Source organism: Anolis carolinensis, unplaced genomic scaffold (assembly GCF_035594765.1).
Source record: "Anolis carolinensis isolate JA03-04 unplaced genomic scaffold, rAnoCar3.1.pri scaffold_14, whole genome shotgun sequence".
Taxonomy (NCBI): Eukaryota; Metazoa; Chordata; class Lepidosauria; order Squamata; family Dactyloidae; genus Anolis; species Anolis carolinensis.
The window spans coordinates 10,952,560-10,970,051 of record NW_026943825.1 but is presented as its reverse complement, the minus strand read 5'-3'; the positions used below and the strand labels follow the sequence as shown (position 1 = coordinate 10,970,051).

General features: G+C 44.8%; 2 protein-coding genes across 4 annotated transcripts in view; both read left to right on the top strand.

The window, feature by feature from the left end:
* The window catches only part of rprd2 (regulation of nuclear pre-mRNA domain containing 2), a 50,371-nt gene that overhangs the window by 31,072 nt on the left and 1,807 nt on the right, over positions 1 to 17,492 (top strand). For 2 of the 3 annotated variants that reach the window (XM_062965128.1, XM_062965127.1), the window contains 2 exons: positions 4,351 to 4,557; positions 4,711 to 10,254. In XM_062965128.1, the coding sequence (XP_062821198.1) occupies positions 4,351 to 4,557; positions 4,711 to 7,439 (2,936 nt within the window). In that variant the 3' untranslated portion in view covers positions 7,440 to 10,254. Of the gene's footprint in view, positions 1 to 4,350; positions 4,558 to 4,710; positions 10,255 to 17,492 lie in introns of those variants that run through there. The other variant, XM_062965129.1, reaches the window with a different exon arrangement.
* The window catches only part of tars2 (threonyl-tRNA synthetase 2, mitochondrial), a 66,685-nt gene continuing 60,563 nt past the window's right edge, over positions 11,371 to 17,492 (top strand). Inside the window, exon 1 of the mRNA XM_062965130.1 lies at positions 11,371 to 15,856. Within this exon, the coding sequence (XP_062821200.1) occupies positions 15,803 to 15,856 (54 nt within the window). The 5' untranslated portion in view covers positions 11,371 to 15,802. The remainder of the gene's footprint in view (positions 15,857 to 17,492) is intronic.

Here is a 17,492-nt window from a genome sequence, read left to right as displayed (position 1 = left end):
TGCCTTCCTGCCAACTGCAAAAGGTCACCTTACTGGGAAAGCATGCTGCCTTCCTGTTGATGCAGGCTTAGTTGCTCTCAGTTTTCACTGTTCACACATACTCACCAAGGGATCCTGGAGGCATCTGTTGTTTACCAGGTACATATTGGTAGGAGTAGAATCCCATTCTTTCCTAGCTCAGGTTCACTGTGGGTCTGCTGCTCCAAACTGCTCCAAACTGCTGCTCCAAACAACAGTCTGTGTTCTTTCACCATTCCAAATCTGCTAAGAAAACCTTCTGTCTAAACAGCAGAGGAGAGGGAAAACATTGGTGAGCCTGAAAACTTAGCTCTGCCAACAGGCTTTTGGCGACTGATTTTCTTAGTTTGGATAGCCCTGTTGTCTATTTTACTTTATAGTATTTTTACTCCTTAGCCGTACATTGTCTCTAGGTTCGCCTTCTCCAGCACTTTAATGGGAGAATAGTCCCTGGTACCCACCTCTCTTCTAATTTGCATCGTACACTATTTGCACTTATCTGACCCACTCCTCTTTTAGGAGCCAACCCAGGTTTTTACCAAAGTGTGTTTATTGTTTATTGGTATACTAGCTGTGCTCGGCCACACGTTGCTGTGGCGAAGTCTGGTGGTATGGGAAATAAAGTATTGAGGAATTGGTGGTAGTTAAGGTAAAGGGTAATCGTTTTCCCCTGACATTAAGTCCAGTCATGTCTGACTCTGGGGGTTGGTGCTCATCTCCATTTCTAAGCCAAAGAGCCAGCGTTGTCTGTAGACTCCTCCAAGGTCATGTGGGATGACTGCATGGAGCGGCGTTACCTTCCCGCCGAAGCAGTACCTATTGATGCACTCACATTTGCATGTTTTCGTACTTCTGGGTTGGCAGAAGCTGGGGCTAACAGTGGGGGCTCTCTCCGCTCCTCCAATTCAAACCTGCGGCCTTTCGGTCCAGAAGTTCAGCAGCTCAGCGCTTTAAAACGCTGCGCCATCAGGGGATATTATTTCCTAAAGGTTGTGAATATACAATATTTCTGATTGGTTTTTTTTTGTCTGTTGGAGGCAAGTATGAATGCTGCAATTAGGGGAAATGATTAGGATGTAATGGCCTTGCAGCTTTAAAGCCTGGCTGTTTCCTCCCTGAGTGAATTTTTTGTTGGGAGGTGTTAGCTGGCCCTGATTGTTTCCTGTCTGGAATTCTCTTGTTTTCAGAGTGGTGTTGTTTGCGATATTTTATGTGCTTCTACTGTCTGTGGCCCTGAGAAAACAGAGGATTTGCCGGACTTTGATGATGGGAATACTTTGTTGGGAGGTGCTAGCTGGCTCTGAATGTTTCCTGTGTGGAATTCCCGTTTCAGAGTGTTGTTCTTTATTTAGTGTTCTGATTTTAGAGGTTGTATTGTTCTGTTTTATTATACCACATTAATTTTTATATATTCTGATTTGAGTGTTTTTGAATACTTGGAACCAGATTGTATTCATTTTCACGGTTGACCGCAACACAACAACAACAACAATAATAATAATAATAATAATAATAATAATAATAATAATAATAAAAGTAATGATAGTAATAATAATGACCTTGGTAATACACAGTGCTTCACTCCCTTCTCAGCTTCCTTTCTGGAAGAATAATTTCTTGGGAGGTGTTAGCTGGCCCTGATTGTTTCCTTTCTGGAATTTCCAATTTTCCTGCTTTCAGAGTGTTGCTCTTTATTTACTGTCCTGGTTTTAGAGATTATATTGTTCTGCATTATTCTATCCCAGTAATTATTTCATATTAAAGTAGAATCTCACTTATCCAACATTTGCTTATACAATGTTCTGGATTACCCAACGCAGTCTGCCTTTTCGTAATCAATGTTTTTGTAGTCAGTGTTTTAAATTCATTGTGATATTTTAGTGGTAAATTTGTAAATGCAGTACAGTAGAGTCTCACTTATCCAACATAAACGGGCCGTCAGAATGTTGGATAAGCGAATATGTTGGATAATAAGGAGGCATTAAGGAAAAGCCTATTAAACATCAAATTAGGTTATGATTTTACAAATGAAGCACCAAAACAACATGTTAGACAACAAATTTGGCAGAAAAAGTAGTTCAATATGCAGTAATTAAATAATAAATAATTAAATAAAGAATAAATGATTACTTATTAAATAAATAAATAAATAAATAAAAATAACTAGAAAAAATAATTACTGTATTTATGAATTTAGCACCAAAATATCACGATATATTAAAAACATTGACTACAAAAATGCGTTGGATAATCCAGAACGTTGGATAAGCGAGTGTTGGATAAGTGAGACTCTACTGTAATTACTACATAGCATTACTGCACATGGAACTACTTTTTCTGTCAAATCTGTTGTATAATATAATGTTTTGGTGCTTAATTTGTATAACGATTACCTAATTTGATGTTTAATCGGTTTTTCCTGAATCCCTTCTTATTATCCAACATATTCACTTATCCTGCCAGCCTGTTTATGTTGGATAAGTGAGACTCTACTGTATATTGATAATCTTATATTATCTGCTTAGAACTGGATTATATAAGGCTCCTTCTACACAGCTGTATAAAATGCACACTGAAGTAGATTATATGGTAGTGTGGAGTCAAGATAATCCAGTGCAAAGCAGATAATATAAGATTATAAATGGGTTATATAGCTGTGTGGAAGTGCCTTGAGTCTACACTGCCATGTAATCTAGTGCAAATTAGACAATCTGTGGAAGAGTCTGCCTGTCCCCTGGGCTGAGTTGGTTGCTAGGAGACCAAGTGGGCAGAGATTAGTTCTCTAACTGGCAGCAATTGGATAAAAACAATTATTCCTTTCCCTCTAATTAGGACTTTATTTTTCTTTTGTTGTTGTTGTTGTTGTATCAACCTAGAGGCGTGGATGATGGGTTGTGTTGTCAAATTTCGAGGGTGGGGGGCCTGTTGTTTTGTTGGTCACCGTGATGCCATCACTCATTTATATATATAGATGTGATTTTATCTGTTTTTGATTTGTTTACTACTGTAAGCTGCTCCGAGTCTCCTCGGGGAGATGGGGCGGGGTATAAAAATAAAATTATTATTATTATTATTATTATTATTATTATTATTATTATTATTATTATTACTATTATTATTATTATTGGAGGCAGCCTAGTGTGGAGTCTTTGTTGAAAGGGGCTTCTTTCTCACAAGCACTGTTAACTGAGGGATGCCTATGTTTTGAACACTGTGGAATCTTTTTTTTTTTTGTAGTGTCCCTCCTGCCTGGTTCTGATGAAATGGGTTTTAAATATTTTATTTTTACTTTTAGTATGTTTTAATAGGTTTTTGGCATTTTAGGATGCTTTTGTTGTTGATATTTTGGTTGTTAAGTTCATTAGGTTGTGTTATCTATTTTGATATACAGTAGAGTCTCACTTATCCAAGCTTTGCTTATCCAACATTCTGTATTATCCAACGCAGTCTGCCTTTTGGTGGTCATTTTTTTGTAGTCAATGTTTTCAATAGATTGCAACGTTTTGGTGCTAAAGTCATAAATACAGTAATTACTACATAATGTTACTATGTATTGAACTGCTTTTTCTACCAATTCGTTGTAAAATATGACATTTTGGTTCTTAATTTGTAAAAGCATAATGTAATTTGATGTTTAATAGGCTTTTCCTTAATCCCTCCTTATTATCCAACATTTTCGCTTATCCAACGTTCTGCCGGCCCGTTTATGTTGGATAAGTGAGACTCTCCTGTATATTGTCTGTACGTTTTTTTTCTGGCAAGTGAATGTTTGCCCTACATGTTAGAAACTTTCCTGAGTCCCTTCAGGGAGATAGGGCGGTATACAATTAAGTTTTTTATTATTGTTATTGACACAAAGATGACACAGCAAACAAGAGACACATGCTGGATTTCGTAGCACAAAATCACAAGTCGAACACTTCCTAAGTGTTTAGGACTGTGTGATGTATTTTCTGATGTTGCGTGCAGATCCCAGTAAGGTGGCCTTTTGCAGTTGACAGATCGTGATTTTTTCAATGTTTATTGTTTCCAAATGCTGGCTGAGATCTTTTGGCACGGCACCCAGTGTGCCGATTACCACCGGGTCCACCTGTACTGGTTTATGCCAGAGCTTTTGCAGTTCGATCTTGAGGTCCTGATAATGGCTGCTGCTGCTGCTGCTGCTTCTTCTTCTTCTTCTTCTTATTATTATTATTAATTTATTATTATTATTATTCTCTACTTCAGGTCAGAGTGAGACCCCCTGCAAACTATCAAATGTGTCCTTATTGCACCCAACACCCTTGCTGCATTTATAACCTATGAATTTTTTTTTCTTCCTCCATTCCCCAGGTGTCAGTCCTGCCTCGAGGCCCTCGCCTGGGACCTCGGCAAGCCCAACAACTCTGGCGAGTGGTGTGAAGGCCCCGGCTTCGGGTGCTCTGCCCACAACACCGACAAATCCTTTGGCGAACATCTTCTCCAAGGTGGAGATCACCCCAGAGAGCATCCTGTCTGTGCTGTCCAAGTCCCAGTCTCAGTCCTCTTCGGGTTTGCAAGGTTTGTTGCTAGCCCCGTAGTTTCAGAATGCACTGGTAAAACAGCTTGGCTTGATTTGTCATGTAAAAAGAGGAGACTTGATGCTTGTTGTCTAAAAGGACCGGTGCTTTTGCCTCTTGATATCTGATCAAAACATTCCTCTTCCATTTTCAGGTTTGTCATCCTTCCTCCAGAGTGTGGCTGGAAATACATCCCAGCCCAGTGAGGCAGCGTCACAAAGTACTTCTTCGTCGCCTGCCAACACAACAGCTCCTGCGGGGAAAGGTCGAAGCATTTCTTCCAACGCCCCCTCTTTCATGCCTCAGGCTTTTGGGTATTCTCCAAATTCCTCTTCTTCTGCTGAGGTATCCTCCACGTCGGTCAACAAAATTCCCACTGGACATGGGGCCGCACTCTCCACTCCCAGTTTTAAGCCACCAAGCAATTCTATTGGGTTTGCCGGCTCGCAGGTCAGCAGTCCTGCCCTACGCCCAGTCGAGCCCCCCACAAACCAGTCTTCCGAGATCTCTGAGACAAAGGCAGAGTCGGAGCCAACATCGCCCAGTCTGGAAATGAAGATACACAACTTTCTGAAGGGAAACCCAGGTTTCAGTGGTTTGAATCTCAACATCCCAATTCTGAGCAGCTTGGGGTCCAGCGTGCCACCCGAAAGCCACTCTTCCTCGACCGATTTCAACCGCGGGGGGCCCACCAGCACTTCGATGGACAGCATAGACGGGACCCCGGTACGTGACGAACGGAGTGGAACGCCGACCCAAGATGAGATGATGGACAAGCCTTCCTCTAGCAACGTTGACACCATGTCACTGCTCTCCAAGATAATCAGCCCAGGCTCTTCGACTCCCAGCAGCACTAGATCGCCTCTTCAGAGCCGGGATGATGGCTATTCCCAAGAGCTCTCTAATTCGGTGTTCCGGTCTTTTGGTCTGAGCCGGGATTCCCCAGGATTGTACAAGCAGCCCTCTGATGGCATTGAATTGCCTTCTTCTTTAATGGATTCTCCTCAGGAGAAGTTCTACCCAGACACCTCCTTCCAAGAAGATGAAGATTACCGTGATTTTGACTACTCTGTCCCCCCACCATCTGGTCTGATGAACTTAGAGAAACCGCCACCCAAATCCATCCTGAAACCTAATAAGCTCTCTGACTCTTCAGAGTACCAACCAGTTATGTCGAGTTACAACCAGAGATCCTCTGGCTTTGGCCTGAAGTCCACTTTTCCCCAAACTATGAGATCTCTTCATGACCAAAGCGAAAGCTGTGACCTGTTGTCCCCTCCAGGAATGTACAGCGGCTACAGTTTGCAAGGGAATGACTCCGGGCCGGATACGTCACCCACACCAAGCAAGAACGATGTCTTTTTCCCACCGGATTCCAATCACAACAGCTTATCCAAATCCATGGCACTGTCAAACCTGTCCCAGAAGCAGTATCCGGATTCTCCTCATTTGGTCCCACACCGATCACTCTTCTCTCCCCAAAATGCCCTTGGAACGCCAGCCAGCCGACTCGCTGGGACCAACGCGGATAAGCTCCCTGCGGCTTCCATCTCGGCCACTTCGACCATTGAGTTCAAGAACATGCTTAAAAATGCCTCCCGCAAGCCCTCCGATGAGAACAAGCAATTTGGCCCAAACAGTTCCAAAGGAAGTTCCAGCGATGTTGCCGGTGTCGGCCCGGCAGGGATTTCTGCAGGAGGAGACCAGCAGAAGCAGCAAGAGGAGCATTACCGGATCGAGACCCGGGTGTCCTCGTCCTGCTTAGACTTACCAGATAGCACCGAGGAGAAGGGAGCTCCCATAGAGACGCTGGGTTACCACAACGCCTCCAACCGGGGTATGTCCGGGGAACCCATCCAGACCGTTGAGTCCATCAGAGTCCTTGGGAAGGGGAACCGGGGTCACGGGCGAGAGACCAACCGAGCCGGGTGGTTTGAGTTGACCAGTCCGGGGAGTACCTTTGACAACGGCCCTTCAAGCGCCACAGAAATGCCCAGCGTGGGTTCTGGCGCTGACGGCGGAGTCGGTGGCATCGTATCTTCTTTTCAGAACCAGTACAAGGACCGGGTTCCCTCCTTTCAGGAGAACGTCAGCAGCTTCCGGGCCGGTAGCTTTGGCCCTGCTTTCGACCGCCACGTGCCACCTCCCCCCTTAGAGCGAGCAGGGGCGCCTTTCCCAAGGGACCAAATAGGGCCGCCCCCGGCCGGGCCTCAGCCGCTCCCGCCGAAGGATCTGGGCGGCCTTTTCCCCCGGGATCGCTCTGTCCCGCCGCCGCGAATGCCAACAGCAGACCACCCCGGGCCCTTCCCGAAGGATCCCCCCTTGTCCCTGCCTTGCGGGGTGCCCCCTCCACCCCCGCCTTCCTTAGACCTGCCTGGGGTGCCCTTCCCTACCCAGCCGCCCCCTCCTCTCCCTGGGGAGCGTGGCGGCATGCGCTTCTCTGGCCCCCCGCCACCTCCCGGGGGGGACCTGGGCCGCCCCTTCCCGGCCCCTTCCCTGGCCGCGGAGCACGGGCCCGTTGGCCTCCAAGGAACGGTCAAAGAGCGCTTTAACATCCCACCAGGAGGGCCCCGGGACCAACGCGCTCCGCCCCAGCGGGACCCGCCCCTGGGCCGACCCCGCGACGGCGTGGGCCTGGGCGCCCTCTCGAGAGACCCGCTGGGGGTGGCGGCCGCCCTTTCCATCGCCTCTTCTCTGCCCTCTCACCGGGACACCGCAAACCGAGGGGGGCTGGGGATGCGGAACCAGAGGCCCGACTTCCGCCCCAGGGAGCTGTTTCTAAACAGAGACCCCTTTAACAGCTTAAAAAGGCCTCGGCCCCCCTTCGCCAGGGCACCCCCCTTCTTCTCGCCCAAACGCCCCTTCTTCCCGCCCAGGTACTGAACGCATTGAAGGTGTTCCAGAACTTTTATAGAGAGCAGTGGAAGTGGTACTTTCACCATTTTTTAAAAAAATTCCCCTAAAGGGGGAAGGCTCACAACTTTTTTTTGTTGCAGATTAAGGTATGTTCAATACTACCGTTTCGTTCTACCTTTTTTTGTTTTGCTGATTCCTTGAGCTTTTTTCTTTTTTTAACCGTTGACCTAAACATAAGCAGAAGTTACAAAAACCAGAGATCTTTGGAGGGGGGGGAGGGAAGGGAGGAAAATTTACAAACAAATCCTACATTAGAATGCTTTCAGTAGTGACAGTAAGCTAACCAAACAAGGGATGAATGACATATGCCAGCTTTGGGAGTCCTGGAAAAGCAGAGGGAGGTAGGAAAGAACACTGAACACTTGAAGGCAGATTTTAAAGTATTTCGTTTAATTCTTCCTTTCTTTTCTTTTCTAGTCATCAGTGACTTTATTTTCTTTTTTCAGTAGCGTATGTGCCCCTTTCTTTGATGCCTTTTGAGTTGTGTTCATCTCGCGTCTTGAGTCAGCTGTAGGATATGGTGCATATGCTGTCTGTGTCTTTCCTCATCCTCACATTGTTCCTTTAGATTGGTAACGTTCTCAACGTCAAAACAACATCAAGACCAGGTTAGAACTTGAGTTTGTGCCAGATTAGTGACTCCAGGGCAGAGCACAAATGTTCAGTGAGCTATTTCCCCATCAGTTGTAGCCGGCTAAAGCTTTTGGCTTCTCTGATGTTGAAAACGGGGGAGAAGAGACACCTGTAGAGTCATGAGAGATCCTCTGTGATCTCTCCCTTCCAAAGCCAGCCAGGTATCGCCCACCCAGAACTGGAGGGCTCTTTTCCCACCAGAAATAAACATAATTGATGGCTATGGATGGGCTAGATTTGTCCCACTGAGCAGCCTATTTGGTCAGTTTAGAAATAGTACTGAGGCGCAGGGCACTATCTGCTTCTCCTAAATTGGGAGTTTGCTGTATTGAACCATCCACTTCTTATGACCTTTGAGAAAAGAACAAATGCAAGGGAGTATTTGATGGTCAGAAACGCTCCCCAGGAAACCTGATTTAATTCTCACCTAAGGCAGCTCTACCTTCCTGCCTTCACGGCTCTCAATTTGAATCTGTTCAATGCTACAGGTTCTGATTTCAGCCACTTTGGATTTGGCTGTCCTTTCCTAGAAACTGAATGAATAGCTCTGAAAGTCCTCTCTTTGTCTTCCCCTCTATCCACTTTGTATTGTTTGTTCTCCCACGTGACAGTGGGCACAAAACTGGAATTCCCGTAATAGTTGTTTTATCTTATCTCTGAAAGCAAAACAGCCCATAGTTGTCAGAAGATTCTGCTGTTGTGTGCATTTGCCAGACACACACTATCCCTTCTATGCACATTTTTTAAAAATACATCTGAGGATGGCCTTGTCATCTTTTGGTTTACACAACTTCTTGCTTTTTCTAGTTTGTCCAGATGGCATGAGCTCCACATTCTCAAAATAGAGTTGCTTTTCTCTGCCGCTTTCCATTTCAGTAAAATAACCAGCCATCCAGAATCCAAGGAAAGACGTGAAGGAAAGCATTTGCTTGGGGGCATTTCAAAGTCTGCCTTTTATAAAAGAGGCTGCTCCTCATAGTTGGACTAGATCTCCCATCCTTCCAAGCTTTTCTATTCTCAGTCCATCAGAAGAGAGAGGCAGCGGCAGAATAAGCTTCTGTTCCATTGCAGGATGTGCGACCATACCTTGGAAGCAAAAAGCTTGATTTTCTGAACAATGTTCTGTCGTAAGCAGATTTCCCCATCACAAAGTCCAGGGAAACTCCTGGCTGGTGAGACTGTGGGCCAGTGTGAGTGCCCCCTCACCAAACTACAGTTCCCAGCATCCCTGATAGGTGTCTGGGCCCATCTAGGTAGCTGGTCTAACTTGTGTAACACATGGATCTACCAAACCCACTCTATTTGTGGTAAGCAAACAACTTTGTTTGCCTCAGGCGACAATAGGGTTTTGACTCGCTTGTGCATCTCTTATTAAAATGTTTTATCTTCACCGCATGATTCTACAACTCGCGACAATGTGTTTCACCTTCGGACATTGGGTGGGGACAGAAAAGGGAGAGAAATCCCTTCCTGTGCCGTATATTTGCAGTCGCTGAGGGTTGTTCATCTGCCCCAGATTTTTAAGAGCCCCATAGTGCAGGTTGTGCCAGGAGAAAATACTTGGCAGTGTTTGTATTTTTGCAGAGTGCAACAGATCGAAACCAATAGTGAACAAGGAACAATTGTTCTCTTTGTTTGTTTGTTTGTTTCCTTTCTAGGAAAAAATGTGAAATGTCTTATTTCTGCTGCTCTCTCTCTTCCCTTTGCGGTGGCAATTTGTTGATTTTTTAAAAAAGAAACCTTTGCTGAGAATGGAAACACATTCCCCTGCAGACCCAATTACACAGTTCGCCACTTCCCAGCCTTTTGCAGGAAAAGTCATGGAAGGGAACACGACTTGTAAAAAGGCGGTATATTTTAATGGCAAATCTTAACATCTCTCTTCCCCCGTCCCTTCCTTAAATCCCTGATTTTGTGCTTTTCCTTTAAACATCTTTGCAGTTAAATGTGACCGCCATGTACATAATGTGTGTAAAAAAACCCCTAAAGATTATAACAGCAACGTAGCAAAACAAAAGCAGGTTGTTGAACAGGAAGAGTTTTCCTGTCTAGGTGGGTGTGTCCCCCCCTTTTTTTGTTCTTTTCTTGTTTCGTTTGCGTTTCACTTGCTAAAAGAAAAACTGAAATAAAACCTGTATTTTTTAAGGAAGCGTTAGTGTCTCGTATGAAGGACAGGCCTGTTGAAGAGAGGGAAGCAAAGGCCAGGTTTTGGGAACCTTCAAGGCAAAGTTTGATAGGATAAAACCCTTCTCCACATCCCACTTTGCTCATAGATCGCAAGAGCAATGCTCACTCAAAAGCTTAACTGGGTTCTTCGGCTAACATCTTCTCTCTCTCGGATGGCTTCGGGGTGTGCATGTCCCTTTTCAGACCTGCATCTCAACCTTCCTAGAAGGGGAGAAAAAGCAGCATACCACAGGAGGATGAAAATACAATGTTCTTTGTGTATTTTTTCAATCCTTGGCATGTTTTTACCACATAGTCTCTTTGTCCCGCGGCGCAAAACACCGCAACAGTTTGGGTGGAAATGGCTGCACGGAAGGAATCCTGGAAGTGGGCAGCTATTTTGAAAACCCTTGTAAATAATTTAATGTTTTTTTAAACGAAACTGTGATTGTTTTAAAAGGAGAAAAAAGGTTTGGATATATTGTTGGCTTGTTTTCAAGTGTTTTTTTTCTTTCTTTCTTTCTTTCTTTCTTTCTTTCTTTCTTTCTTGTGTGGGGAGAATGGGCTCAGGCTGGCAGCAAACCCCCTGCAGCACCACCTTGGAACTGTACCTTAACACCTTTAATAAAAGCACTAGTTTTATTGTTTTGATAGAAACATTGACCTTCTTGTATATAAGCCCTCTTTTGAGTGTGTGGTAGGTGTCTCACACGTTGGAAATACGTCGGAAGAGCGGGAGAGGCACCCTGTCGGATGTCCACGGAAGGAAGGCCGCGGTGGATGGAGGATCCTCGAGCCAGCTGTCTTGTTGACTGTCTTGTGTTTTGGAAGGTGGTCTAGAAATGGTACCAAGACAGAATGCAAGCTACGCAGTAAACCTTCAAGGGTTCGCGCCCCCCCCCCCCCCCCCCATTTTTGTATTGTATACTAATAAAGTGTTCATGACTTGGTGTGGCCTCCATTTCTAGGAGAAAGAGAGACAAACCTTCCTTTCTCACATTGTGTGGTTTCAAAGTCAGGAAGATGTTCTCCAGTCGGTGCTAATGGGAGTGTATGTGCTGTGCAAGACCAGATTGGTCATAATATGGTTCATTTGCCTTTCTAGGGAAAAACAAAAACTGCATCGTGCACATTAAGCATTCGTGTGAAAATTCTGAAAATATTTTGCTTATGTATTTCTCCATACTATGGCCAAGTTTGTTCTGTTCCCTCCCACTCACTCTTGATTTGCTTTTCTGTTTTGATTTGTAATGTTAACACTTTTAGAAACATGGTCAACGATTCTAATATGGGGAACTAAGTGATTTCTTAAAACTCTGGGATGGAAGGGGGTAAATACAATTTTCCTGGAGTAAATACAATTTGCAAACACATTGAAGTCTTGAACATAGAAGGACTTTGGGGCATTGAAATACAGAGCAGGCGAAAAAGGCCTGTGCCAACTTTACCATCTCTGAACTCTTAAGTAGCTTTCCAATATTGCTGGTTTAAAGCATAGAACTTTCTTTCATGGTGAGCTCAGATTGAAAAGGATAGTCATGAGAGGTCATTTTTGGATGTGTTCCTTTGTGTGATGCCTAGATTCATTGCTTCATGCAGCAAGTGGTCTGTGTTGTGAATGGGGAAATGTGTATTGGTTTGGAAATACTACACAACAACTTTGGCCCATTGCCTCCTAGATTGCAGCAGCTATTGGAAGTGTCCACAGCCGTCAGTACCGTAAACACTTGTTTATTGAAATCAATGTATTTTCTAGCTGTCCAGATACAGCACTAGATTTTATATTCTTTTTACAATCGGCATCAGGAGAATGTTCTGCCTTCCTCACAAATCCCTTATCTTGTTGCCACTGTGCTTGACCTTGTTTCCTGCCTCCATTTGTGTTTTGAGAGTTATGATAAGACAGTGCTCCTCCCCATCTACGGAGCTTTCCTGCAGGCTTAAACCCCAATGAAGACTTTCTGTTTTTTGCTTGTGTGATGTGGACACAGGATCACAGTCTCAAAGCACCCTTATTTCTACTGTTCCATTTGACCTGGGATTCCACTTGGAAAAGAAGACGAGAATTGGGATTTTCCATTTACTGTTTAAGTCATTTTTCTCATCGACATTGAAACAGAAAGTGGTTGTACAGTTAGCTGTTTTTGCAGCATACAAGTGGAAAGACGGGAGGGATCTCTTAATTCCCTAAAGTCCACCTTCAGATAGCCCACCAGCCTCTAATGGAAAGCCGACCATCTTCTAAGGAAGTCTGTATTTTAACCGAACGCTTCTTAGCAGTGGGAATTTTGCATTTTGTTGGACTCTACCAACATGTCTTACTCATTGTCATTTCTGGGGACATTAGAATGCGACATGGAAAGCAAAATGGCATCCAAAACGGACTGAAAATATCTGCTGGTTGTTAGGAAACTTGTCATTTCTCCTGACTTGGGGGGTATCAGTGTGTCCATTGAGGGCTGGGAAATACCAAAGATTGCTCTTTAGCTCGTAATGCTTTTCCGCCTTCCTTACGCAGAGTGGTAGAATTGCTCAGGCAAAGTTTAAAGGCATAGTAGAGGAAATGATAGGCTGTAAAGCCAATGGGCGAGTGTAGGAGATGCAGGAACAGTGTGGTAAGGAAAGGGGAGGACTGGGATAGACCAGCTACAGTGGCATTTTGTGGCTGGTTGGACTTTACAGAAGCAAATGTGGAACAAGCGCAGATCTGCCTTAATCTTTGTGCGAGTAGTTTTGGGAAGAACGAATCGTCTCTTGGCCATGGAGCGAGCCTTGTTATTTCAGCCTCCGAAAGACTGGAATGTAGCGCTTGGTGGGGAAAACTTTGAGGAACCCTAAGCAGAAATCGTGGAGTCTTGATGTTGGACTACAACTCCCAACAGCTGGATGTTTCTCCTGAAGGCATTCCATAAACAGAATGGAGGCATACCTTAAGACAGCAGGCTTTTAACCCTTGCCTTCAACAGAATGAGACTCATTCCATAGTCCTTAATGAGGAAAAAGACTGGATTTGATTCCAGTCCCACTTTATATGGACTTTACCATATATGCTGGCATACCACATTGCCATTCATTGACTGGCTATATGATGGTGGAGACTCGAATTTTATCCCCCCCCAGTTAATTTTGTATTTAATTGCAAATTAACCAGTATGTAAGTTGTGAGTCTATTGGAATTGAATATTCAGGGATAGAAACTTTGATTGCTGTGAGTTTTCTGGACTGTATGTATGTATTTATTTATTTTTATTTCTAATATTTATATCCCGCCCTTCTCAGGGTGGCTTACAGTAGTGGCAGCAATTCGATGCCCATACAAAATCTGTATCAAAATAATGCATAAGACAATTAAAACTATTAATAATACAATATAAATTACCATGAGCCCCGGTGGCGAAGTGTGTTAAAGCGCTGAGCTGCTGAACTTGCAGACTGAAAGGTCCCAGGTTCAAATCCCGGGAGCGGCTTGAGCGCCCACTGTTAGCTCCAGCTTCTGCCAACCTAGCAGTTAGAAAACATGCAAATGTGAGTAGATCAATAGGTACCGCTCCGGCAGGAAGGTAACAGTGCTCCATGCAGTCATGCCTATGGCCACATAACCTTGGAGGTGTCTACAGACAACGCCGGCTCTTCGGCTTAGGAATGGAGATGAGCACCAACCCCCAGAGTCAGACATGACTGGACTTAACGTCAGGGGAAACCTTTACCTTTTATAAATTACAATATATAAATTTAAAATGTAATATCAGATCCGTTCATCCTAGAGAAACCTCATGTTTTGTATGGCCATGTTCCAGAAGCATTCTGATGTTTTGCCCACATTATGGCAGGCATCCTTAGAGGTTGTGAGGTCTGTTGGAAACTAGGCAAGTGAGGCTTATATATCTGGAAGGTCCAAGGTGGAATAGTGTGGCAAGTGTGAATGTTGCAATTAATCACCTTGATTAGCACCAAATAGCCTTACAGCTTCAAGGCCTGGCTGCTTCCTGCCTGGGACAATCCTTTGTTGGGAGGTGTTAGCTGGCCCTGATTGTGTCTTGCCTGGAATTCCCATTTTCTGAATGATGTTCTTTATTTACTGTCCTGATTTTAATTTTTTTTTTAAAAAAAAAACCACATAGCCAGATTGTGCTCATTTTCCTGGTTTCTTCCTTCCTGTCGAGATGGTCCACATTCTTGTGGATTTCAGTGGCTTCTCTGTGTAGTCTTGACATAGTGGCTATAAGAGTGGTCCAGAATTTCTGTGTTCTTCAATAATATGCTGGGTCCGGGTTGGTTCATCAAGTGCTCTGCTATGGCTGACTTCTCTGGTTGACTTAAGTCTGCAGTGCCTTTCATGTTTCACGGGCTTTTGTCCCGTGTTAGCCACCCCGAGTCACTGTCGGGAGATGGTGGCAGGATAGAACAATTAATTATTATGATTATTATATTGTATGACACAGCAAACAAGATAGATATGCTGGATTTTGTATCACAAGTCGAACACTTCCCAAGTGTCTAGGACTGTGTGATGTATTTTCGGATGATGCGCGCAGATTCCAGTAGGAATTATTATTATCTTCCTTGATTCTTGTCTAGGCAATGCTTCTGCGTTTGGTGGTCCCTGTGTAGACTTATCCACAGGCAAGGGTTTTTTCTCCCGCCCTGGGCATCATTCCACAGATATATAAACCCTACTTGCCTAGTTTCCAGCAGACCTCACAACCTCTGAGGATGCCTGCCATATATGTGGGCGAAACGTCAGGAGAGAATGCCTCTGGAATCTGGCTCAGAAGAGAATGCTTCTGGAACCTGGCCGTACAGCTCGGAAAACTCGGCAACCCAATGTTTCCGGCCATGAAAGCCTTTGACAACACATAGAATCAGTTGCAAGAGCCTGGAGCAAAATTGATTTCTGATGGAGAATGGATAAAGCAGGCATGGGCCAACTTGGGCCTTCCAAGTGTTTTGGACTCTAACTCCAACAATTCCTAACTGGCTGTTAGGAATTGTGGGAGTTGGAGTCCAAAACACCTGGAAGGCCCAAGTTGGCCCATGCCTGGCATAAAGCTGAGTAGGACAAGTGATTTGTGTGCTAGAAGGCAAAGAGTTATACATATCAGGAGCAAGTGTATCAAATAGTATCTGGGTCTTTGAAGCTGTTGGTAAATTACATTGGTTTCAGTTGACATTTTAAGTTTGTTTGGAAGAGGGACAAATGTAGATGATTCTGCCATATGTTTTAACTGGGATTGAGAACCGCTCTTACTATGTCTGTCTCTTGAAAAGGTTTGGACTCTTAACTGAAGCCTTTCCTTCGGGTTGTTTCTCTTCCCGGAACCTCTTCTCCCGGTTCCTTGTTTGCAGGAGGGACGGGAAAGCGGGGAGGACCCTTTGCGGCCTCGCCTTCCTATTGGCTCGGTCTCGCAACCAATCGGGAGCTTCTTCCTGCTCGGGAGGCCCTTTGGCCACGCCCACCTCTTTTTCCTGCGCGTGAGCAGCCTTCTCCCGTCACGTGAGAACCCAATGAAACACGTGTCTGGTGCGGGAAGATGCTGTTTCTGCGGCCTTGGGTTGGGAAGAGCCGCCTCTGCAGGTTTTTCGGGGTCTGTAGTTAATTCCCCCCTCTTTCTCCCTTTTGGAGCATGCGCACTTGGGGAAATGGCCTTTGGGAAAAGGGACAGCAGCTCCCAGTATCTCCTCCAGCCATTCAGAGTGGCTATTTTGGCCAACTACAACTCCCAGAATCCTCTCCAACCATTTAGAGTTAATTGGGTAGACTGCAACTCCTAAAACCCTTTCTAACCATTCAGAGCTGCTATTCTGGGGAACCAAAACTCCCAGAATCCCCTCAGCCCTATAGAGTTGTTAATTGGGTAAACTACAACTCCCAGAATCCCCTCCAGCCATTTAGAATAGCCATTTGGGCGAACTAAAACTCCCAGAATCCCCTCCATCCCTATAGAGTTGCTATTTAGGAGGCCAGAGTCCCCTCCAGCCCTTTAATGTTGCTATTTTGGGTTACTACAACTCCCAGAATTTCCTCCAGCCATTTAGAGTTGCTATTTGGGATGACCACAACTCCCAGAATCCCCTCCATCCCTATAGAGTTGCTATTTAGGAGGCCAGAGTCCCCTCCAGCCCTTTAATGTTGCTATTTTGGGTTACTACAACTCCCAGAATTTCCTCCAGCCATTTAGAGTTGCTATTTGGGATGACCACAACTCCCAGAATCCCCTCCATCCCTATAGAGTTGCTATTTGGGCGAACTACAACTCCCAGAATCCTCTCCATCCCTATAGAGTTGCTATTTAGGAGACCAAAGTCCCCTCCAGCCCTTTAATGTTGCTATTTTGGGTTACTACAACTCCCAGAATTTCCTCCAGCCATTTAGAGTTGCTATTTGGAAGGACTACAACCCCCAGAATCCCCTCTAGATAAAGACATTGTATTGGGGGACTGCACTGCACCTTCCAGGCCATGGGTGCTATAGTCCCTCCAAAGGCAGCTTTGGCTGGGAAACACTTTTTACCAAAGGCCACATATATTGTGTGTGTGTGGGGGGGGGGGGGGAGATTCTGAGTGTTGTAGTCTCCTCCAAAAGTAACTTCCCATCTCTGACAAAAACAACTTTTTTTATCTCTGGACCTTTCCCGACAGGCCCTATATCCCATGATCTGACCCCAGGTTTTCTGCTTATCCCAGATTATCTGGCAGTGTGGACACATATAATCCAGTTTAAAACAGGAAACCTGGGATCAGATCCTACCAGATGTTAGGAATTGTGGGAGTTGAAGTTCAAAACACGTGGAGGGCTGAAATTTGCCCAGGCCTGAGCTAGCGAATGTCAGTATGGATTGGTAGAGCAAAAAGAACACTGATGAAGCCCATTGTGCATGGGCTTGAAAGTACAATGTACATTTTCAGAACCCAAGAAATATTGGGAACTAAGACACCAGCTAGAAGGGGCCAATGCGCATTGGTAAGACTCAATGCACGTCAGGACAATAGCCAAACATTACATTGGGACACTCTTGTTTGTGCCCTGGTACATCACTATTTTCTGCGACGTAGCTAAGTTCATATCATGGTATGCATTGCAGACCACAGTCCAGAATCCTAGTACAGCAGAGTCTTGCTTATCCAAGCTCTGCTTATTCAAGGTTCTGTATTATCCAATGCAGTTTGCCTTTTGGTAGTCAATTTTTTTGTAGTCAATTTTTCAGTAAATTGCGAAATTCT